At 35.6% G+C, this 24,162-nt stretch overlaps 1 protein-coding gene across 1 annotated transcript in view; it reads right to left on the bottom strand.

Moving 5' to 3' along the window:
- Positions 1-24,162, bottom strand: part of LOC149771431 (oxysterol-binding protein 1-like) — a 66,984-nt gene that overhangs the window by 21,887 nt on the left and 20,935 nt on the right. Inside the window, exons 4-9 of the mRNA XM_089948485.1 lie at positions 22,756-22,930; positions 15,706-15,808; positions 14,522-14,642; positions 9,070-9,267; positions 8,392-8,637; positions 3,221-3,338 (exon numbers count right to left, since the gene is read on the bottom strand). Of these exons, the coding sequence (XP_089804611.1) occupies positions 3,221-3,338; positions 8,392-8,637; positions 9,070-9,267; positions 14,522-14,642; positions 15,706-15,808; positions 22,756-22,930 (961 nt within the window). The remainder of the gene's footprint in view (positions 1-3,220; positions 3,339-8,391; positions 8,638-9,069; positions 9,268-14,521; positions 14,643-15,705; positions 15,809-22,755; positions 22,931-24,162) is intronic.

Below are 24,162 nucleotides of genomic sequence, written 5' to 3'. Positions count from 1 at the left end.
TTCAGCTACTTTCCAAAATCTCAGTACAATATTATGCATATAGCATTCCAAACACTTGTGTGGTCAAAACTTTAAAACCCAACATAAGGCAGTAAAAGATAAAACAAAAGTCAAAATCAGTTGATTTTGTTGTATGGGTGTCATATTAAAAAAAATTCCTATCATCATCAATTATGAGATTCTAGTTCAAAATCAACAAACAATTTCAATAATGTCAACTGAGCATCACACATGGGCCAAAAGGACCAGTGCTCAAATCGACTAGTATTCAGCAAGATGCACTGCTTTGCTAAATTTCAGAATTCAAGACAGAACAGTATGTTACTTAGCATCAAAAAAATCCTATTTAGCCATGATATAATTGCAAAACCTAAAGCCAAGACTTTAATATGTGACTTTTCCATAAAGGTATAGCATTAATAAAGATGCATACAATTATTTAATTTGATGATTCAAGCATAAACATGTAAAATACAAACTGAACCCAAGTTTCGTGACATACTTTTGTGATGAGGGTGTAGTGCTCTTTAAAATGCATCCCTCACCAAATTTTATGAATCTAAGTACAACAGTATGTGTGTGTGTCTGTCTGTATGTCTGTATGTATGTATGTAGGAGCATAGTGTGCAAACTTTGCCAGATCCTCCATAAGGACCTGATTTAGCTCCAAGTGATTTTTGGATCAATTCCATCATCAAAGATTTACTGAGGGGTAGACAATTTGAAAACAGTCATGCAGGCAGCAATGAAGTTGACCAGTGAGTGATTTTTTTAAATACACTTTGTAATATCTTGAGACTTAGAGTGTGTATGTGTGTGTGTGTGTGTGTGTCACAGAAAGAGAGAGAGCGACAGACAGACAGACAGATATATGTATAGCTACAAAATTGAAAGAAGAAAACATGATAATGTGATAACTTAATAACAGACATACTTTTTAAATCAAGGATAATTTTTCAAACAATGATTTTCCATAAAAAATATAAATATTTGCGAAGAAACCCCACCCATGAAGAGGTCAGGACTCAATGTGCCAATCTGTTATAAACAAGCCTAAAAAATAAAATGGCTCTGTCCCCACGACCACTGGACTTGTTTTTAATGACTCTTGTTAGTAACTGTTCTATAACTTTTTTTTCCCCACACCCACTTTAAATGTACAGCTAAAATACAAAAATAATTGGATATTTTCGTCTATTTTTCTTATTTTTTCCATAATACTGGACAACAAATTTCTATGAAAGATTCAGATCTATTCAGAAAATAGCACATTAAAAATCACTGGGACTGATTTGGTATTTACTGCTGCTTAAATGCATCAGTTTAAATGTAGTTATACTTGATCATTACAGAGATGCAAGCTAGATGCAAGCTACCAATGAATGCTAACGTCTTAAATTTTCTTGTTTTATGACACGTAAAAATATCAAATTGATTGCTGACTGTAGACCACTAAGTTTTGAAAAATAACTGCAGTTTCAGCAAAAGCTAGCTATAGCATAAAATGTCATATTTAAATCTTATTTAAACATCAATTGCAGTTCAAGTTTTTCAAATCCTGATTACTTTTTTGCCTTGGTAATCTTGAATCAACTACTTTTTTAAAAATATGTCATTTTTAGGCCAAAAAGGGGACATACAATACCTACCCCTTTAAGCAAAGTCAGTGAAGCATGAAATATAGGTTACAATGACTATCTTTTATGTTGTGGGTGTAAATGTGTGTGATTAGGAATTTTAACGTAGCTTTAACAAGTTTTCAGTCATATCGCTATGATGTCTGCAGTGTGGCAGTTTATAGTGATGTCTAGCACTGGGGCATCATGCCGCAGACATGTAACATGATGTTCCACCCAGTCACATTATCCTGACACCAGGCCGTTTGTGGGTATAGTAACTCTCAAGATGCATCTTCTCAACAAGTTTCAATAATCCAGATATAGCAGTATGTATACAGGGCGCAAAAATACCCTGAGGTCAATGCAAAAACCAAGAATAAACAGCTGGTGTATATACAAACTTAAGCCCCTCCCATGGGAGTAGGTGTGACAAACCCAATCCAGACTGTTGCCAAGAACCTAGGAAGAAAGAATGTTTGCGATACAGTGTAGCTGTACATGTGCACATTGTTATATGTTTAGGCTCGAATAAACAGTAACAGAAGAAAGAGTGAAAACAACAAGCTTTGAAAAATTTAACAAATAATTTATTTCCCTGGAAAAAACACTATAAAAAAATAAAATAAGAACTTACAGTTTGAAGAATCAAATCCAGAAATAATTCAAGAGCAATCCACGAATTAAATTTTAAAAGTTGTAGTAATGAAATGTTCTGATGAATTCAAGTTTGCATCCCGATGTAGTATCCTGTACAGTGTTGTTGTTTACAGTTCCTTGTTCAAACACAAGAAATAACACTTTGGTGTTGGAAATTCAAATAAAATTTTTAAGAAATGTCTTTGTCCAAGAATTCTGTATCAGCATTCAAATACTTCCAGATAAACAAATTAATCATTTAAAATCCAAATCATCTGAAGAAAAATTAACATATAACTCAAAAACTGGCTACAAGAGAAGAAAATGACTTGACATCAGGTGTTTTAAGCCCAGACTGCGATTATTTCTTTAAAACAATGGTTATACAGTTATTTGAGATGCAGATTAGGTACCTGTATGAAGGTCACGTGATCATGTTTACATCACAAACTCCCAACATGGCCCTGACAAAAACCAATCATTTTACTCGACGAATAAAATTTTAATAAAGTTGTTTACTTCACTAAAACTATTTACAAGTCTAGGGTCACGTATCCAATGCAGCCTCAATCTCACTCTTATGATTCCCACAATAAAAATAAATATAAAAAAAACTTGTTCACGTGGCTGTTACTAATTTTGAATTAAGGTCAGGAACTAGGTCAGCCTTAGGCATTTACAATTAAAGTCAGGTCAAACAGATTTTCTGAAAAAATTTCCAAATCACGTAAACAAGATTATATTATAATAGCATGTAATAGAATAAATTTTTTTAAAGCTGACAAACAAAAAATAATATAAAAATAAAATATAAATTAAATCAGATATACATAACAATATGCTAATAACACTGATGCCAGTCATAGTAAAATTGCTTTCCTCGACTTCATTAGGGTTAACTACATTGTGACCTATTTAAAAGCAACAAAGAGAGTATAAGTGAGAGATAGAATTAACTTACTCACCCATTGGAATAATTTGTAAGTATTTTCCACGGAACTTGCTGCCCATGGTAAAATCAAGCCAGAGTTTCCAGCCTCTTCCCTCTGTACAGATAGCTGCTGATGGGGGATGATGACTGACCTGCAAAACATGTCTGTATGTCATCCAATGTTTTATCATCAAAATCGAGTGACCGAATTATTACTTGTCCTACAAGTGGTCCAATACAGTTTTTGTATTGAATGCTACATAATATTTTAAAGACTCTCCCCTCTCTTATTTGTGCCTGCGATTTTTCTATTGTCATACAAGCTACCCTCACCCCCACCCCATGAAAGGTATAAGCATAATTATTGCTACTGTAAGAGGCAAAAAAACGTAATTTGAGCTTAAAAAGTGTAATCTACATATTACATGCCAGATATACAGCACATGTGAGAAAAATACATTTATTTTTGCTTAAAACCTGGTTCTGTATCTGGTCAAAATTCTTGTCACAAAGGGCAAGATCCATATGGTTTAGAACCAGAATACACACAAAATATACTGAAAAAGTATTCACATGCAGCACTCACTTGAACTATTCAACTTTCTTGCACATGGGTCATATACAGTTGTTTTAAATGGCAAATAACCTTATGCTATTCTTATGAATCAATCATCTTTTTAAGATTCTTCAACTGATGTGAGTGGAATTAAAGAGATGATAATAAACATAACAAAAACAACTGTTTACTGCTTTATTTTTTAATGTACCAAAAAAGCATAATCCTTATAGAGGCAAGCATATCAAATAATTATTTGGTGGAAAATATGGTAATGATTACGTCAAAAGCAGAATGGGTAATGTATGTCTTGTGTGTAAAAAATATACATTAACCATGGACATATATAACCCCAAGGATTTCAATAAACAACCAAAATCTATGTTGGCTTATTTTCATTATAAACATAGCATAGTATAAATAATGATAACGTGACTGGGTGGGACATGATGCCATGTCTGCAATATCATGCACCAGAGCTGGACATCACTATAAACCGCCACACTGCAGAATGTGTACGTGTGATTTGGATTTTTAACATAGCTTTAACAATTTTGCAGTCATATTGCTATGGTGTCTGTAGTGTGGCAGTTTATAGTGATGTCTAGCACTGGGGCATCATGCCGCAGACATGTAACATCATGTCCCAACCAGTCATATTATCCTGACACCAGGCTGACCAGTCCTAACACTAACCTCTTAATGCTGAACGCCAAGCAAGCAGCTGTTAGTACCATTTTAATAAGTCGTTGGTACAACTTGGCCAGGGTTCAAACCCACAACCTCCTACATCCAAGGCAGATGTTCTAAACACTATGCCACCGGAGCAGTTTGTCACACTGCAGACATCATAGCAATATGACTCAAATTGATATAGCTACATTAAAAGTCCCAAAACACATATACACACATATTATATCCAGCTTATCCTTGCATCTGCATCTTTGCTGGTACTTGGATCTTTTGAACTGTGCCTCAGCACATCCACAAATAATATTATTGCTTGTGACCTATGTCTTTTACTTCTCCTTGCTATCCTCTGCCTTTCTGTTTCTCAGATTCATGTTTCTTCCTTCTTCCATTCAAGTCATCTTTCTTGTCTTAATCTCCTCCTCTGCTGTTGTTTTCCTCATTTCTTTCTTCTTTTCTCCTCTCAACAACTACCTTCTTCCTCTCAAGTTCCAATTTTGTCCTATTTTCATTTGACATTTCTTCTCCTTGATTCTTGGCTGAAGATATTTCCTGACTACCATGATATTAACCTTTCAAGCACTGCTGGATTTATCCCAAGATAGCTCTCACAACTTGTACGCAGTGTAAATGTTTGGGTAATGGCTACATACTGTGATAGCGCCTAGGCTTCCATTTAGTGAATCTTCTGCTGATTCTGTCAGTTGATAACTCTTCACTAGTTAGGATTTGTCAGCAGCATCAAAATTGAAGGGAATAATGCCAGACTATCTGAATGTATCTTTCACATGCTGGTGAACAGAACTGGTCTATAACATAGGACAAAACTACAGAAAAGTTTGGTTTACCAACAAATCAGATTTATTGGCTTAGCCAAGATTAACTGCAAAATTTTAATATTTGGCTTTTAATGGCCACAAAATGGACACATCAAATAGCTGAAAAATATGTGCAGCAAGATGGGGCAGTCGAAAAAGCTCAATTTCATTGGTTCGTTCAAGTATAATGACATCCAAGATAATATGACTGTCATGATTGTCAAGTATTAATTGGACTGGATGGGATCTGCCACAACTGGGAATGAAAATCTTTTGAAGATCAAAGTTTCAATAAATCTGTGCCTATATACCTACCCTGAGATGTACCATACAGCCAATTTCTAGGGATGCCATCTTTGTAATCTCTACCAGGATGAGAAGATTAAAAGATAAAAAATGTTGGAAGCACTCATCTATCATCTTATTATACAAAGATGAGCAGTAATGTGATCTGACAACTTGCTGATAGGAATTTTCACCTTTGACAGCAAAAATGTTCTTGCAGCTACCCTCCTTTCCACTCCAACTTGTCTCAACACCAAAAAAATAATTCAGGTTTACAAACAATATCCAGACTATGGAGTCTCTGACAGCAGTTTAAAGTACCGGTCCATAACATATTAGCTGACCATTCTGTGTCGATTTCTGTCTTGTATCTAGTTCCGACTCTCAAATGTCTGGGTGGCACTAAAATACATGAACAACCTGTCACTTGGGTCAATGTCTAAATTGAATAGGGTATTTCATTCCAATTTTTCTTGACTACTTAATATATGAAATGACAAACTATTGTAGATATCATGTTGAAACCTTGCTCCAAAGGTGGTCCTGGTGGTTTTACCTGTACCCTCATTTGAATGTAATTATCTAAGAGTTTTTCAAGGAACACCATGTTTTTAGTAGCTTTTGTATGCAAAGGCCTATTACATTTTACAGCTGAAATTGCTCATAGAGATCCTCTTTTTGTTGTAATGTTTGGACACACCTTAAAGAAAATAATAGGTTGGAGATTGTGGCAGTTGAAAAAAAGAATGACAAATTTTCAAATACATCTACTGCATACGTCTCTCTCTCTCTCTCTCTCTCTCTCACACACACACACACACACACACACTTTTATGTAATATAAATTCTGACTAACCACTAAGATTATTTTTTTTGTGCAATAAAAATTTAAGGCATGCAGGCTTTTCTATGCTGGTAGTTTGAAAACTTTAGTAATTCCTAACCAGGACTTAATTACTTAAGTAGTCAAAATACAAATATATTGTATAATTTCAGAAGACTTAAATCTTTGCAAGGGTTATGAATAGTACAGTATTGTATCTTTGCAATGGTATGAAACAGGGTATGCAGGGCTTTACCAATTTACGTAATTTGTAAACATGCGAAGTTGTCCATATCCTGACCATGACATTGTTTGACATTTGTAATAGAGACACTGCATTAGAGCAATATAAATAAATACATTAAAGTGTAGGCACTTAATGGATCTATCTGGAAGCAAATGTAGGTAAAAATAAAAAAAACATCCAAATCCATTTGAAGCAATTTATTCATATTAATACAATGTGAACAGAACCACAGCATCTGCTGCAGACCCGCCAACCCAAACAAGACTGTCTCAGTAAGGCAGGTGATTTTTTTCTCCATAAGGTTGACAAGTTTTCAGTAAGGTGTAACAAAATATGCAGTGACAGTAAGCATTATGCTCAACTGAAAAGACTGTAAAGTCCACATAGATCTTATTTACCACTATTTGCACAAAATTCAGTTCCAAACTATATGCAGCTCAATGGCTTCTTGCTATCTCTTCTTGGAATATTTTTCAGCAATCACATCTTCTATCATAAGACATACTCAAAATTGACACGTGACAGCGAATAAACGTAATTGTGTCCTTTCCTGCTTTTGTTCACAAGACTCTGAATATTCCTTTTTATACTTCTGTGCTGAATATTAACCCTTTCTAAGAGGCTTACTTTCCCTTTCATTTTCAACATGCATTGCTTGCTGGATGCCATGTTTTTGTTGTTGTTGTTACTGTAGGGTTCAACACCATTTTTCAGCAAAAGATAGGCTATACATGGCAGCCAGTATTAACGGTGGAAGAAAAACTAGGGAAAACACAAGAATGAACCACCGACCCACAAGAAGCTACTGGCAAGCTTTCTCACATACCAACAGGATGCCATGTTTTAAAAATTATATAATCAACAGTTTGATCATGCAGATGCTCTGCATGAAACAATATGTGCAGTTTAAAGCAGCTAAGGTACTGCTGTAAAGTCTGGTTTCCGGACTAATTCCACTAATTCTAATATGAAACCCAGATCCAAATCAAACATGGATAAACCAATTATCCGGATTTTTGGCAACATTAATTTTACTGTAGTTTTTTCTTTTCTTCTGAAAGTCTGTATTTTATGGGTCATTTTTGTAAGACTTGTGTCAAAATCATAAGGAATGGCATGTCTGCAATTGAATCAAAAGACGGAATGTCAAAGTAGGTTTAAGTGATGTATCTAATCATCACTGACACATGTAAATGATGTCATATGATTCCCCTCGGAAGTAGCCAGTAAGAAACTGTTCTCAAATGTTGTTGTTGTTGTTGTTGTTGTTGTAGGGATTAACGCCATTTTTCAGCACACGATAGGCTATACATGGCGGCCAGTATTAATGGTGGAGGAAGAACCCAAGAATACCCCGGAAAGAACCACCGACCCTTGAGAAGCTACTGGCAAGCTTTCTCACATACCCACATTGGCCGAATCCAAGACTTGAACCTACGCAGACAGAGGTGAGATGGCAGTGATCCGTAACTGAGAGCGCTTTAGACCACTAGGCCACTTGTTCTCAAATGAACAATATTGTTTGTAACTGTGTTTATATCACTTATTTATATCTCCTTTTTGCAGAATACAGTCAACTTTGTGCTCTCTTCATTCTGTAAAAACTGGAAACTGGAAATGCATGTACATCTGCAAAAAAAATATATCCATGGCAAAAATAGGTCACTGGCCAGTAGATAATTAGCAAATTCCTACAGATATATATTTAAGTCAAGATATAGATGACAGATGAAAAGACCAAAAGGCATACAAACAAAAAGAGAGTCAGACTGATAATTATTAAAACCTGTTCTGCCACTGATCTCCAGCCCAGATCATCCATTCTGTCACATTCAAATGTCTCCCCAAGCAGTGGATTGAATGGCTTTGTACTTCTGTTAGTTGTTGTTGAATATGCTGATACTGTGAAAGCAGCAACATGAACCATCTGCTCAGTGGAATCTTCACAACTAGCAGCATGATCAAGGCACGAAGAGTATTCCAAGTCTTCCATCAGACGTTGTAACATGGACAGTGGTTCACTGAAGTTCACCTAAAATAACAAAAAGAGCAAAACATTGCTAGACCTGTCAACTTTGAGGAACTCTGGCTGAATGAGTGCTTGCAGACTACTGAACAATTATTTTAAGGTCATTACTTTCAATCTTGCATTCAAATTCTTGAGAAAATCCAAAAGTTAAATTACTTGCTTTCCCATGATGAAATCTAGCTGACATTTCTAGCCTCTACCATCTGTGAAAATAGCTGCTGATAGGGGATGATACTTACCTGCAAAACATGCATACTTGTCACACAGAGAGAGAGAGAGAGAGAGAGAGATAGACAGACAGACAGAGCAGTTATTTTTTAATAAATATCTCTAGTTCATGAAAAAATCCCCAAATTGAATACTGAGTACATATTCTTTGGGATTATAATTATTATTTCCTACAATTAAAAAGGAAAATATATAACAGTTTCTTACTGGCATTGGAATTTTAGAAAGTTCTTGTCCTATACAATTCTTCATGATGCTCCACAAATTGAGACTGTAGTTAGGTTTAGGTGGAATCATGGTTCGGCGCTGTCTGTGTCCAGAAGTTTTTGTTACCCTTGCAACTGTACCCCGATCCTCCACTTCAGCTTTATCATCACTGGACACCCGTTTGTGTTTGCCTTTCTTCTGCAAGAAAAGATAAATGTGGAAAGGGATATTAAAAGACAGAGCATGTAATAAATATGCATCTAAACACAACTGATAACAGTCTTGGGTCATATTATGTACCTATTTACATACCATAGGAGCTGAAAATTCCTTAATGTGCCTATAAATCAGAAGCTCAATCATTTTAAAAACAATGAAAACAAGCCCCTTGAAAGTACTGATGCTTTACTGTCTGAAAAGAATTTCCAGGAATTCATGATAAGATGATTTCTTCTTTTGAACTACTTTGTGTTGAAACCATCTCTGATATTCTTGAGCAAAAACAAAAGTTTCAAATTAACCACTGAGGCAGCCAAACTTACTCACTTAGGACCAACTAAACATAGTTGTAAGTCTTCTTTTGAAACCCCATGCCAATATAATGATCCATCCAGAAGGGAAATATAGTTTTTCTTGGTATAGGTAAAATTTACTTCAGTTATGCAATACCTGTCACTACTGCCTTGCCCTTGTAGTAGGAGTGTCCACTACTGTAAGTTGGCAGCAGATTGGGCCACATTTTAAGCTGTAAACACTGGCCCCCAAGTAAAAAATAACTTCACTCTGGTGCACCAAAGACAGAAGGAGGAGGAAGAAAAAGTAGTAATTAACTGCCAAAATGCAGCTTTTATAACAACCGCTAATGATATACGTGTTAGACAGGCCTATAAAAGCAGCAATAGTCTTAACTTCATTGGCTTTAATTCTCATGAAGATCTCTCTCCGTGAAGGACTGATAAACTATATTCATTGTTAAGACAAAAACCACGTGGAAATGGTAGATGCCGAAATATCAGCAGAGCCATTTATCGATAGGAAAAGACACTACTTTCTTCTCCCTTTAGAAGTAGCCAAAAAGAACCACAAACCCCTAATTTGGCATAAGTCTATCCTGACCATCCCAAGTACAGCCAAGACTAGGGATATCAGTAGGAAGTGGAGCTACCAAAGACGGCAGGTTATCTGCCAGAAATATAGTTTCTTGCGGGAGTACAACTAATTTTAATCATGTAATACTTACCTGTCACTATTATTAAGCTTTATCTTTCCACATGGAAAGACCCTGTCATTGCTAAATGCACCAACTCCAAACTCTCCTTCTAGATATTTCTTAGAACATATGCCCAGTCTGATCTACATCATCACCCCATGCTTACTGAGCATCCTCATTCTTTTTAGCACGTGTGGCTAAAGAAGGACATCGGTGTGGGGTGGGAGGAGGGCATCCAACAGTGACAGGTATTACATAATTAAAATTAGTTTTACTCTCCCCCAATAAAACACATTTTAATTTCAATAATAGTTTAAATGTCACTATTATTATCAGCTGAACTTGTCATTAGGAAAGGTGTCTGATGACACTGAGAAGAGGGAAATGTGTTACTCACCTTCTACTCCCTGACTGTGCAGTGATGATCAGACCCTGAGAGTAAAGACCTTGGTTCTGGTTTGCTAGTGACCGAAAGTAATTGAAACAGAAGCTTGTGTGTGAGTGCCACAATGCAGCCCTTATAATATCATTGAAAGATGAAGGACTGAAATATGCCCAGGAAGTAGCAATAGCACCGACTTCGTGGTCTTTAATTTTCATGAACGGTAAGTATCTTTTGTGAGAGATGCATAAGCTCTCTTGATTTGATACCGAGTGAAATCCATTGAGATAGTGGATGCTGAAATATCAATTGAACACCTTAAGGGAAGAAAAAGCCTTTACCTACCCTTCTTTCTCCCTTTAGCAGAAGCTAAGAACCCTAACTGGGCAAAGATATCTATCACAATCATCCCCAATTACTTGACAGAAGCTGATAAGTGAGGATCTGAAGGATTAAAGAACTTTCAGGCACAACAGCCACAGAAGATTTCCACCTTGCATTGCAGACCTTGGATGTGGAACATTGCTAGGCCTGTACAATGCAGTCAGAAACTTGGCTTGAAAAACTTTGCTTGGTGGATCAATCGCTTGAGATGAGCCAAGTATAAAGGCGAAGGATCAGGAATTGGTGTGAAATAGAGTACATTTGTGTTGTTAGAGAAGACTGTCCCATAGAGGTAATACCTTTGGTGTGTTGATGAACAGGTTAAGTAAGTCACTGAAGCACGACCTTCGAGGCCACATAGGTGCAATCAGGATGATCTGTTTGGTAGACATATGGATCTTGTGCAATGTGTCTGTGTGTGTGTGAGATTTGGATTTTTAATGTAGCTTTAACAATTTTTCAGTCATATCACTACGATGTGTGCAGCGTGGCAGTTTATAGTGATGTCTAGCACTAGGGCATCATGTCCCACCCAGTTACATTATCCTGACACCAGGCCAACCAGTCCCAACACTAAACTCTTAATGCTGAGCAACTAGTGAGACAGCTGTTAGTACCATTTCTATAAGTCTTTGGTATGACTCTGCTGGGGTTCGAACCCTCAACCTCCTGCATCCGAGGTGGATGCTCAAACCACTAGGCCACTAGAGCAGTCAGATCTTGTGCAAGACTTGTGGAATCAACCAGAAAGGTAAGAATGCATAAGCAGACAGTGGATCCCAGTTTAGACTCAAGGTGTCCACATAAATATAAAATGGAAGGCTGGGCAACGATCCTGACACTTTCTCTAAACAAGAGAGAATCTTAGTGTCATTGACACATTAATAAAGATGGCAGACTTCATTTACAGCCATGGCGAATGACCAACTAGACCATGTGAGACAATGATGGTAAGGGATCAGAGAACTTCAACAGTTAGGTTATCCTCTGGAATTTCAGTAAATTCCTGAGAATCTACTAGAATCGACACAGCATCATCTTCCTGTTCAAAAGTGACAGAGAGTGACAGAATTGTCCTCAATGGGTGCCATGTCAGAAGAGTAAGAATTCTTCCCATCTCTTTTTGGTATTTTAGAGGGAGGGGGATAATCCAAACTTCCTTTGATGAACTTTCCTGCAGAACTTATCATGGTTGCTGGACCTCATCAGCTGTACATGCAGGCAGCAACATAAATGACACCAATGGTGGAGGTTGTTCTCTCCCTTGAGACGGGAAGTTCCACATATCAAAAGGATTGAAAGAGATCATGGGAAAGGACGGGACATCAGTCCAATTTTCTTGCCCAGAAGCATGTTTAGTAAGCTGTGTCCCTGTGGTGTGACAATTGGGTAATGTAACAAAAGCAGGGTATTTGAACCTATCCCTAGTTCTATACCTAGATTCGGCAGGTCTTGAAGACCTATACCCAGCATCTGGTCCGTTGGTATTTGGTGATAAGTGGCTAGTCAATGACCTGTCACTTGTAGGCAATGGAGATCTAGATTTGAGATAAGTTCTCTTAGAACTAGAAGACTTTCAGTCATGGCTAAACCTCTTGGATTTCCAAGATTACCTCCCAGCCTGACCTCAGATACTACTGTTATGACTTATGGTCACAAACTAAGTAACAGAAAAAAGCAAAGCCAACAAGTTTTGTAAAACTTAACAAACTATTTAATTATTAGAATTATAAATGAAAAATGTGAGAAGAACTAACAGTATTATAAAGTGACTCTAAACTAATCCTTATAAAGATCTATGAAAGTCCTAAATGAATGAATGGAAAGTTCCTTATAAATTTCAAAACTGGAAATATACTTGTCCTCCAAGAACCGTGACGTTTTCAAGATGGAGTTTTCCAGAATTCTTTCCAATAATTTATAGCAGTTTTAGAATAATAGTATAGTCCAGATAATGAGCACTGTCTATTTCTACAGTCCAAGCAAATGTTTTTCCACTTGAAAAATATCTAAGTACAACATAACCCACACCTGCAAACTTACAACAGGAACACAAGAAAAATGAATGACTCCAAAATCAGAATGAAACTGTTTACTTAGTTCTACCTTTATATACACAGTCTATTGCGACTTTATTTCACAATCGACACCACATGACAGAATATACAACTCATTTTGCATTGAATTGGTGTATTCATGTGACCTAGCCCAACCAATGGGAAGTTACAGAATTATTCTAGAAACACTGAAACCCAATCAGCCACTGAGAATTTAAGCCATAAGCACCATTTAAGTCTTATTATTAAGTTTATTATTAATAATTGTCAGTACATATGTAAGCACCTATTTATAGTATTTAATATCAAGTAACCAATTCATAAATTAAACTGTCTTTTGTTCTTGGTGCCCCTTGCCAGAAGATTCCTAGTTATGCAGTACACTTTTTCACTATTTTCTTTTCTTTATTTTGACACGAATGACATATGTTTTTGTTATTACTGGTTGCTCAGGAAGAATCACTTGGACATGGGTCTCAGAGAGAAAATTTGTACAGTTTCCATAAGCGCTTCAATTGACTGGAGCTGGTGATAACCAAGAGTTGTATGTGTAACTTTATTTAAAACTGACTAAAGAATTTCACGGCTTCCAAAAATTACAGTAACTCAACTCACCACATTAAATTCACAAGCAGAAAAAGTATGATATTCAATGTATTTTGCAAGGCAAGTGATCAATCTAAAAGTGCTTACTCAAAGATACTGGCGCTCCCCATGAACTCTGACAAATTATACAAAAATATTGGGCTTTCCCACCTTGGAACAAACTTATTTTTATTTTCAACTTTTTCAAGCTTTCCTAATAACATAGGGTAAATGGAAGGGGAAGCAAAACAATATTTCACTTTAAAAGCTGGAGTATGTCAAAGTTTCCTATCAATACCAAATTAAAAGTCATAAATATACTTTTAATGATATCAGAAATAGGATCATGTAGTTTTCTGTGAATAAGCAATGATGATGGGATGTTTTATTAATATAAACCGAAAATGGGACCAAAATCATCTAAGACCCAATGCACATATAGCTGCAATGATTTTGTTATGCTTGTTTTGTTTCATTTCTTTCTACCTAATCATATTTAAATATTTCAAATTTTTTTCTGTATATAAATTCTATTTTTGTCCTCTACTAAATAAAATTATGCATCAATGAAATTTCATATCTGAAGTGGAATCTCCTGTCATGACCTTTGATCACATACCATATATACTTGCTTACAAGTCTGGTCCAATTACAAACCACACTGACTTTGATTTGCCATAAGATATTGCCCGTGCCAGCAGACCAAGGTTTATACTGCTTCTCCTATTGATAACTCCTAACAAATTGCAGAGGCCCAGTGCAGTTTTCAGTTGGACCAAACTCATAAGTGAGTATATATAATATATGCTTAATCAAGGCAAAGTATAAACTTACTGCTTTGGCTGTGTAGACATGGGCTTCCCTATCATGTGCTAGTTCACTGTCCTCAATATCCGACTCTGTGCTGTACTGATCATCTGTAATTAACGTACCACTCACATCACTGTCACTTCGTCTGCAAGAAAAGGATGGTCTAAACTGTTATCATCTATTCATATACAGATAACCTGATCAGATTGTTTGTGACTGCTACACAAATTGACTTTAACTGAAAATAGAAAGCATAATGAAGTAGAAAGTGAGGAAGAAATGTCATAGAACTAGTACCAGATGCTAGATCACCAGGATGAAGCACCTCCGCTGAAAAAAGTTGCTGCATTTACTAAAGCTCAGAAGTCACCATCATCGGTATAACCAGGGACTTGTAGAACTAAGATAACCTCGGCAATGCAATGAAATTTTACCAGTAATAATTTTTAAAATGACCACACTATAAAAAAATATGTGTGTAATTTACATTTACATATCAGATGTTTGCTTCATTTGCTATTTAAAATCTTTGTAAAAGTAAATGAATGTCAGCAATGAGTAATGACTGCAGCATTATTGGCAAGCATAAGGTACATGAAGAAAATTTAATTCAACATAAAAACTGCTGAAACTTTTTAATATGTAAATCTGAATCACTAATGAGTGTGTGTGAGTGTGACTTGGATTTTTAATGTAGCTTTAACAATTTTTCATCATATTGCTATGATGTCTGCAGTGTGGCAGTTTATAGTGATGTCTAGCACTGGGGCATCATGTTGCAGACACATTATCCTGACACCAGGCCGACCATTTCTAACACTAACCTCTTAATGCTGAGTGCCAAGTGAGGCACCTTTTAGTACCATTTTTGTAAGTCTTTGGTATGACTAGGCCGGGTATCAAACCCACAACCTCCCACATCCGAGGCGGATGCTCTAACCACTGAGCCACCAGAGCGGTTCAATCCCTAATGGAATATATGTACCATGCTTCATAGAAATATCCTGAAGGGTCCCTGTGTTTTAATTTTGAAATGAAAATGTCATACAGACTAATGGATGACAGACAAACAGATGTAAACAGTGATGGATTTATCACACACACATACCAATTACATATTGGGAAGGGTGATAATAGTTTCAGCTTCTAAAACTTGACTTAGAGCACAATTTTCATTTAGTTTGTCAAAATGCTGAAGCAGGTGATACCTATGTAATCCCTTCTCAGCACCCTGTTTTTCAGGTAAAGTGACAACTTCATGGTAGTCCAGAGCATCCTGAAAGTCTTCTTCATCTGAGCCTCCTGATAAACCTAGAATGATAAATGTTTTAATTCTTATCATTCTCATCAATGTAATAACTTGAGATGAATTATTCAGTAATATCAACTTAACCATGTATGTATATGTGTGTGTGTGTGTGTGTGTGTATATGCATGCATGCATTTGTTCATGCATGTATGTATCCTGGACTACCTAGTTTTGACACACTAAATTCTTACTTTTCAGAAATATATTTCTTTCATAGTGATATATCTCAATACTTTGGAAACATTAGTTTTAGCAAAGTATGGGTAAGAAATTACAAAGATGTATTCTCTCATACTCTTCATTACGAGCTTTCATCCAAATGATCTCTTGTCATAAAGATTGTGGTGTACATTTTGACGCATCTCACATAAGTCTATTTTTCCGGTGACACTGTTGTACACATGTTCTGCAGAAAATAACATATTGCAGAGCAACATCAACAGCACATAGAAAACTCAAGTTTACAGGAAAAATTACAATAAAAAAAGTATTTAACATTCCTGAAGCTTTTCTTATATTTATCATAATCTTTGGAACAGATTGAATCACAACAGCTAAATTAATCCAACTGGGGAAAATGATATTCATAAGAAAAATGATTACTTATAATTTAAAAAAATAGATTTAGTGCATAATTGTTTTCCAATACTTAATTGGCATTATTAATGTACATAACCTCAATCTCTGAATGTACTGCTTTTTAAACTTTTAACAGGTTTGCATCCTTTTTAGTTTAAATCTCTAAAGGTGGAAATAACCTGAGACAGAAGCAATAATGTTACAAGAGGTGCTTTATTTTAATTTATTATAATACTTACCAGTATCAAACCAAGTGATAAAAAATAAATTGTTTGAATTAAGTTAAACATAGAGATTCTCTAAAAGGCTGACTGAAAATTTACTATTAAAATAAAATGTCTTATTTAATTGTGAGAAAATAATATATTTTTAAATAAGAAATAATAAACAGGATATCAATTTCGTTATGAAATATATCAAAAGTTATGTTTCATGTAAATTTCTACAAGTTATACAAAGAAAAGAAGCACTTCAGAATATCACTAATGACAGATCCAAATAAAAATAACTTTGTTCACTGTTCTAAACAGTGTTACTGATGCAGTTATTAGCTGTGAGAATTGTGGCTAACATGTTAAGTAGCAGACTGGATGCTTATTATGACAGGAAGTTGACCTACCCCCGTCAGAATAGCTGATTAAGATTTTTAAGAGGGCTTACTGATCGTAAAAAGGAATTAGAGAAATGCAGTTCTTTTAAAGATGTATATATCTGTGTTCATTTCACAAAATGAGAATAATAGGGTTTTCGACAAATGTTTCTGTCTGCATCACTCAATGTTGGTCCATGTAAACATATGTTGTGTTTGTGATGTCAGTGAGAGACACATTCTCTCAAGAAGTGTGAATTTATGATACTACGTAAAAATAGGAGAGCGTCAAATTAGGGTGTCAGTTGATAGGTTTATTGGTATATCAGCACACACAGTCCGAAGCCACAAGTTTGATCAATGTCTTGATGCTAGAATGAGAAAAAATTGCATGCATAACAATTAATCTTGAGTAACTTGTTGTGTTCATTATATAAACCATAGATACTAACAAAGTCCTAAAATGGACTCATGTTACAGTGGCTGAAAAGAATTTATTGAAATCCAAGTCCATGTCTCGTATCCTTTACTCCTTTTAACTGCCACATATTAAAATCATTTTTGATATTCTTCAGAAACTTGAACATACCAAATCTGTTGTTTTTTTAAGTAGTACTTTTACAGGTGTGAGGTGACAAGTTCACAAGATACCTGTTAAGCGTAAAACAAATTATGTCATAGGCTTTGACTTTGAACCTAACCTGAATTGAAAATCACTGAACTTGTTTCAAACAATGCCAAGATATAACCCACATGCTGTCTGGTTAATTTTATACCTAACTTTGGGGTGGGGGTGGGGCAAACAATTATTTAAGTGTTATCATTCAAGGTTTTCATCAGATATATTCATAAACTGTGTTTGCCAAAAATTTACATTTGTTTGTGTTGTCAAGTTCAAAAACCTGTACAGCTTGAAACGCCATACAAGAACTTTGACCTTAAAATAATGTCCGAGTGCTGACTATTAGCTTGCTCACTGGATGCAACTAAATACAAATCTGCCCAAAATTCAGGTTTTCAAAAGCTCCATTAAATTTAAAAATGCATGCAATGACCTTTAATTTCACTTGACCCCAAAGGTAAATTTGGTTTTCAAAGCTCCTTCAGAATAACGTGGATGTGTTGGTTTCAGATCTGTATTTTCATTTAGACAAAATTAAACGCTGTAAAAAGTGTTTAAGTGAAACTAAACACAGTAAAAAGTGTTTAAGTGAAAACTAAACACAGTAAAAAGTGTTTAAGTGAAAACTCCATGTCAATACATTTATTCAGGCAAGTGGAGTAGTGATAAAATTGTTAAGGTGGCCACTATAGAGCCAGGCTGGAGTTAAGATGAACACACTTTTAATCAGACCCAACTAAAGGTGTGAAAATCCCATGTCAACATCCCCATCAATTCCACAGAAGTAGCCATATAAAAATGTCAATGCCACGACACTGGCTGCATTTTGAGACTGGGTATGCAAGGAAATAATATAACAGCACTGTACCTAGTCACAGTGACACAAGGCACAGGCTGAGGAAGCACCAGAGATGGAGTGAACAAGATATAGTACAACTGATATTTAGTGCTATGGCAAAGGTACCAGCTATTGATGGATAGATCACCACAGCTAGTGAATGCAAGTAATATTCTTCACTCGTTAACACAATTCCAGCAACAAGAGGCTCAAGTGAACATGAGATCACTCATCGATCTTACATAATTTAACAGCTGACCATTTCACTATGCAGGCTTATGCTGCATTCTAAGAATGCAACCAATGTAAACCATTCCCCAAACTTAATATGATGTTAATTTTACTTATTTTACTATATATAAATAAACATTTGTTCTAAAGACAATTGCATATCCAAAGTTTCTTGATCATAATCAAAAATTCATCCAAGATCTTAAAGTATAAACCCATTTGCTGAGTTTTACAAAAACAAGCAGATGTGTGTACGTGTGTGTGTGTGTGTGTGTGTAGGATTTTTAATGTAGCTTTGAAAAAATTCATCATATCGCTACGATGTGTGCAGCATGGCAGTTTAAAGTGATGTCTATCACTAGGGCATCATGCTTTGACATTTAGGATATTTCCCACCCTGTCACATTATCATGATACCAGGCTGACCAGTCCTAACACTAAACCCTTAATGATGAGTGCTGAACAAGGCAAATGCTGGTACCATTTTTATGTCTTTGGTATGACTCGGCCAGGGTTCAAGTCTGCAACCTCCCACATCCAAGGACAATGCTCTAATCAATGAGGCCATCAGAGCAGTCCCAATCAGATGCATGGATTTGATTAATATGCACTGATCTCAATTATCAAAGGACCTCTCAATAATAATAATAATAACAATAACAAAAATATAAGCTTCAGGTGGATCAAACTCTAGAATTTGGTCTCCAATGTGGTAACAAGCTCAGCCAATCAGATATGAGGTTCCCTCATTAATATGTATAGATCTTGCTCATAATTACATTCATCCATCATTTTGATAATATAAAACTGTTTAGCAAATTTGATCAAAGTCTTCTCAGAAATACAGATGATAGATTGTTGACAAGTTCAGTCAATCAGACACAAGGTCGCATCAAATACTATGCATGAATTTCGCTCATAATCAAACTCAACTGAGATGCTGATGACATGAATTTCATTCATAATCATACTCAAATGAGATGATGACATGAATTTCACTCATAATCATACTCAACTGAGATGCTGATGGCATCATGAATTTACTAATAATCATACTCAACTGAGATGCTGATGACATGAATTTTACTCATAATCATACTCATCTGAGATGTTGACAACATCAAGAATTTCATTCATAATTGTACTCAAGTGAGATATGCCTGCTTACCAAGTATGTATGACAAATCTCTCACAAATATAAGTATCAGTTTCATTCAAGATCCTGATAATATATAGCTTATTTACAAAATTTGATTATACTTTTGTTTTCAAAGCTATCTCAAGTGATACGAAGCTCAACAAATCATATGCAAGATCACCTCAATAATTAAATAAAACATTACAGACCTTGATGATAGAAGCCAAATCAAGATCAAAATTATTGCTTCCAGAGTGAATATAAGCCCAGAATATCCGATAAAAAAACATGCATGCATGTTGCCCATTATGAAAACTGTCTATGATCTTGATGATATATCAACAAATATTCCATCAAAATTAGATCACAAATATGGCTTCAATATTGTTAAACTAATCAGCCAATCTGATGCAAGATCACCATCATTAACCGTAATTTATATGCATGCATCTCATTTTTTACTGAACTTGTCCAAGATCTTGATGATATTAAACATACATTCTATGTTTAATCAAAAGTTGATTAAAACTATGACATCCAGAGTGTTAACAAGGTCAGTCAAACAAATGTAAGATCATTTCATTAGCATGTGTGGATCTAAATCTTTATCAAAGAGTTCTGAGATCTTCATGGTATAAGCATATATAAAAAGTTTGATCAAAATCAGATCAGAAATATGGCCTCCAGAATGGTCACAAGGTTAACCAATCAGATGCCAGATCACCTCATTTATATGCATGGCTTTTCCTCTTTATCAGACTTGTCTGAGATTTTGATAATATAAAGCCATATTCCAGAAAATATGGACTCCAGAGTGGTAACAAGCAACTACTGATGGAAGGCTGCACACCTCATTACACAACGACTGCTTGGTCCTACCATATGCTAAAACAATCAGAAAAAAATATGAATGATTTTATTTGGGACTATAAAAGGATGCAATAACAGCCAACTTGCTCAATTAGTGCAGTGATAACAAGAGAGACTATGATTATCATGCAAGAGCAGAAGTACAAACTTATCAATGGTGGAAATGAGCACCAATCACTATATCCACAGAGAGACCACTCTAGTCAGACTCTTATTATTAAAACATGGCAAAAGATATGGTTAATGTCTTTCTTAGGTGTGGGAGGCTGGATTTGCAGGGTAGTGGATTTAACCTATGTTCAAGTAATCTATTTGAAAAACTTCTGTTTCCTAATAGTTTTGGAAATTCAATTGTCTTTTATTAAAAGTACAAATTAAAAACAAAATTGAGAAAACAGAATGTGATGTGATGTAATGTGATTTTGGATTTTTAACGTAGCTTTAACAACTTTTCAGTCATATAGCTATGATGTCTGCAGTGTAGCAGTTTAAGGTGATGTCTAGCACTGGGACATCGTGTCACAGACATGTAGCATGATGTCCCACCCAGTCATATTATCCTGACACCAAGCCGACCAGTCCTAACACTAACCTCTTAATGCTGAACACCCAGTGAGGCAGCTGTTAGTACCATTTTTGTAAGTCTTTGGTATGCCTCAGCCAGGAATCAAACCCTCAACCTCCCGCATCCAAGGCAGACACTCTAACCACTAGGCCACCGAAGCAGTCGAGAAAATAGAATAATTATGTGCAAAAATGCTGAGCTAGGCAATGGTACCCAAGCCCAGACAAAAGCATTTTCCAACTCTTTACAGATCAATTATAGCAGAAAATGCACAAAAATCAATGAAAACACATGGTTACTCATTTAACATAACTAATTATCAGATAGTGTTCAAATAAAATGAAGTAGAAGCAAGTTATTACAGCCATTTTTCCCTACACTTGCCACTGGGGAGTCAATTACAAGCCATAACAGTCTTTAATGGTTAATACATATGGCCAAGCTCTTCATGGACTTACAAAAACTGACAGTTGTTGTTGTTGTTGTTGTAGGGTTTAACGCCATTTTTCAGCACACGATAGGCTATGCATGGCGGCCAGTAGTAATGCAAAAAATGACAGAAGTGTAAAACAAATTGTCAATTTTATCCCAACTTTTTACTTCATGTCAAGTTTTCCAAAGCTTGAAATTAAAGTGAGAGTTGCTGGTGATAATCACCGGTTCCTGGCACAGTAAAAATATCCTGACTTGAATCCAGATGTGTCATGGGGAATGGAAACAATGTAGTATCATTTCAAGCACATTTTCTAATTAGAGATGGAAACTATTGCAAATCCCTATCTTTCCATTTGTGCCCTTACAACTTTTAACCTAGACACACAAAGAGCTCATCTTGGGATGTATTGAGGCTCTGCGAGCTTCACAGTAATCTAATTGTCTTGGAAATCATGCCATCAAACATCATCTCCCTCCCTAAATCAGTGTAGACTGAGATCCAGTTACTCGGAAAACCAACTGACATGTATCATATATACTTGCTTATAATTTAAGTCCAAATGCAAACTTCACAGATCCAGATCTGCCATCAGATGATAATATAGCAGATCTAGGTCTATGCAGTTTGTAATGTAGTCTATGAAGTTTGTTAGGAGAAATCAGTAGAACAAACAACATAGGCCATGATCTTGCACATTATGTTATGGTGGATCAAAGTCTATATTGTTTGCAATTGGACCTGACTTGTGAATATATATGGTACTTAACATTGTGGACATTTTAAAAGCACACAAGAACTGCCATATCCAAATCTCAGATGGTCCTACTAACTGTAGTCCCTCAAAGGGAATGATGCTGTACTGCCTCCGTAACAGAATCTCAGAGGATCCTAGTAACAGGAGTCCCTCAAAGGGACTGATGCTTTACTAGCTTCATAGTTGATCTCAGAGGGTCCCAGCAAATCGGTCTCAGAGGTTGGTTGTGGAATAAATGAAGTCAGATATAATTCTAGGCATTCTGCTGGGTCAATAACACCAGTATAAGCCAACGAGATTGAACTGTTATTGGTAGCATCAGTTTACCTTGGGACTCTCCTCGATTCAATGATTTCCTGGCTTTAATCTCCAGTGATACTTGGTCTTTGGCTAACTGTTCTAACATTTCCTCTAGCTTTAGCCTCTGCTCATGCTCATGTTGTAACATTTTCTGCCATCTCCTACCTTGGGTCTGTGCAAGATCCAAATATTCTGAACAAGCCTATAAACAAAGGAAAGATAAGTTTTCCATCATCAATTTATTGCTAGACTTTCATGTCATAATAAACAGACCTGAAGATCAGACAAGAAAGTACTTTTATCTTTGGCTGACTTAATCAACCTTGAGTTCAAACAGTTTTACATTTCAAAAGAACAGAATATATAAGGTAACATATATGGAAACAAATTGCTCACAGTTTTTTTTTAAAAGCAAGTTTCTGATTGGTGGAAAATCGTCTGGCTTTATCAATGAATTTGCAAATGCAAATTATCAACTGAAATTGTGCTATCAGCAATGGGTGCACCACAAAGTTCCCATTCACTACAATTCAATACGAAGTGCCACAATGAGAGAAACTTGTGCTGAAAAAGAAAACTTAGAAAAGATACAGTAAAGGGACATAACTCCTGTGTGATATGGAATGCCAGAAATCTTTCATCTTCAAGGTCTCATAAATACAAACAACATCCAATGTGACCCTGTTAATCAACAAAGGTGATAACTGTACAAAATGGATCTGAAAAGATAAATCCTACAAAAGGCATATACAGGTCGATGAAATATTGTTTACATCAATTTGAATACTGAAAGGTTCTTGAGCTATGCTGACTATAACACCACAGGTAAAGATGTAAAGATAATTGACAAGGATATAATTTTGCTGAAACATAACAGATGAGTGAAACACATAATAGGCACAGTAGGTCTAAAAGACAATGTTGTTATGAAATTCTGTCAAAATATGTTAAATGGTTTTTGAACTACCAGGTACTGTAAAATATGGATAATACACCAGAACTCCCTGAATGGGATTGACACTCTTATGGCCCAATTTTTTAAACAAAAAGATAGTTGACTCTTTCTTCCTTTTAAGTTTTGAATGTTGTTATTCTTCAACAATAAGATATTCAAATTAGCTGTTGACATGGACATACTGGATGTCAGATTGGCACCATTTTCATTTAGGACCAATAAGACATCATTCAGTACCAACACCATAGTAAGTCTTCTGGTGCAAACACATGTTGATATCATTATGACTCTATGGTCTCAAACTATGTCAAAGGAAAGAGCAAAAACCAACAAGTTTTGTCAAATTCAACAAACAATTTATTTCCGTAAAATACAAAGTGAAAATTTTAAAAGAATTTACACTATTGTGAATTAACCCCAAATAATCCTAAAAGTTCTATCACAACTACAAATTATAAAGTTCCAATCAAATTCCAGTG

This window comes from Sinohyriopsis cumingii, unplaced genomic scaffold (assembly GCF_028554795.1).
Source record: "Sinohyriopsis cumingii isolate HCF-2022 unplaced genomic scaffold, ASM2855479v2 utg001869l, whole genome shotgun sequence".
In the NCBI taxonomy this organism is placed as follows: Eukaryota; Metazoa; Mollusca; class Bivalvia; order Unionida; family Unionidae; genus Sinohyriopsis; species Sinohyriopsis cumingii.
The sequence above is the reverse complement of the archived record's forward strand: the minus strand, read 5'-3'. Positions and strand labels throughout refer to the sequence as shown.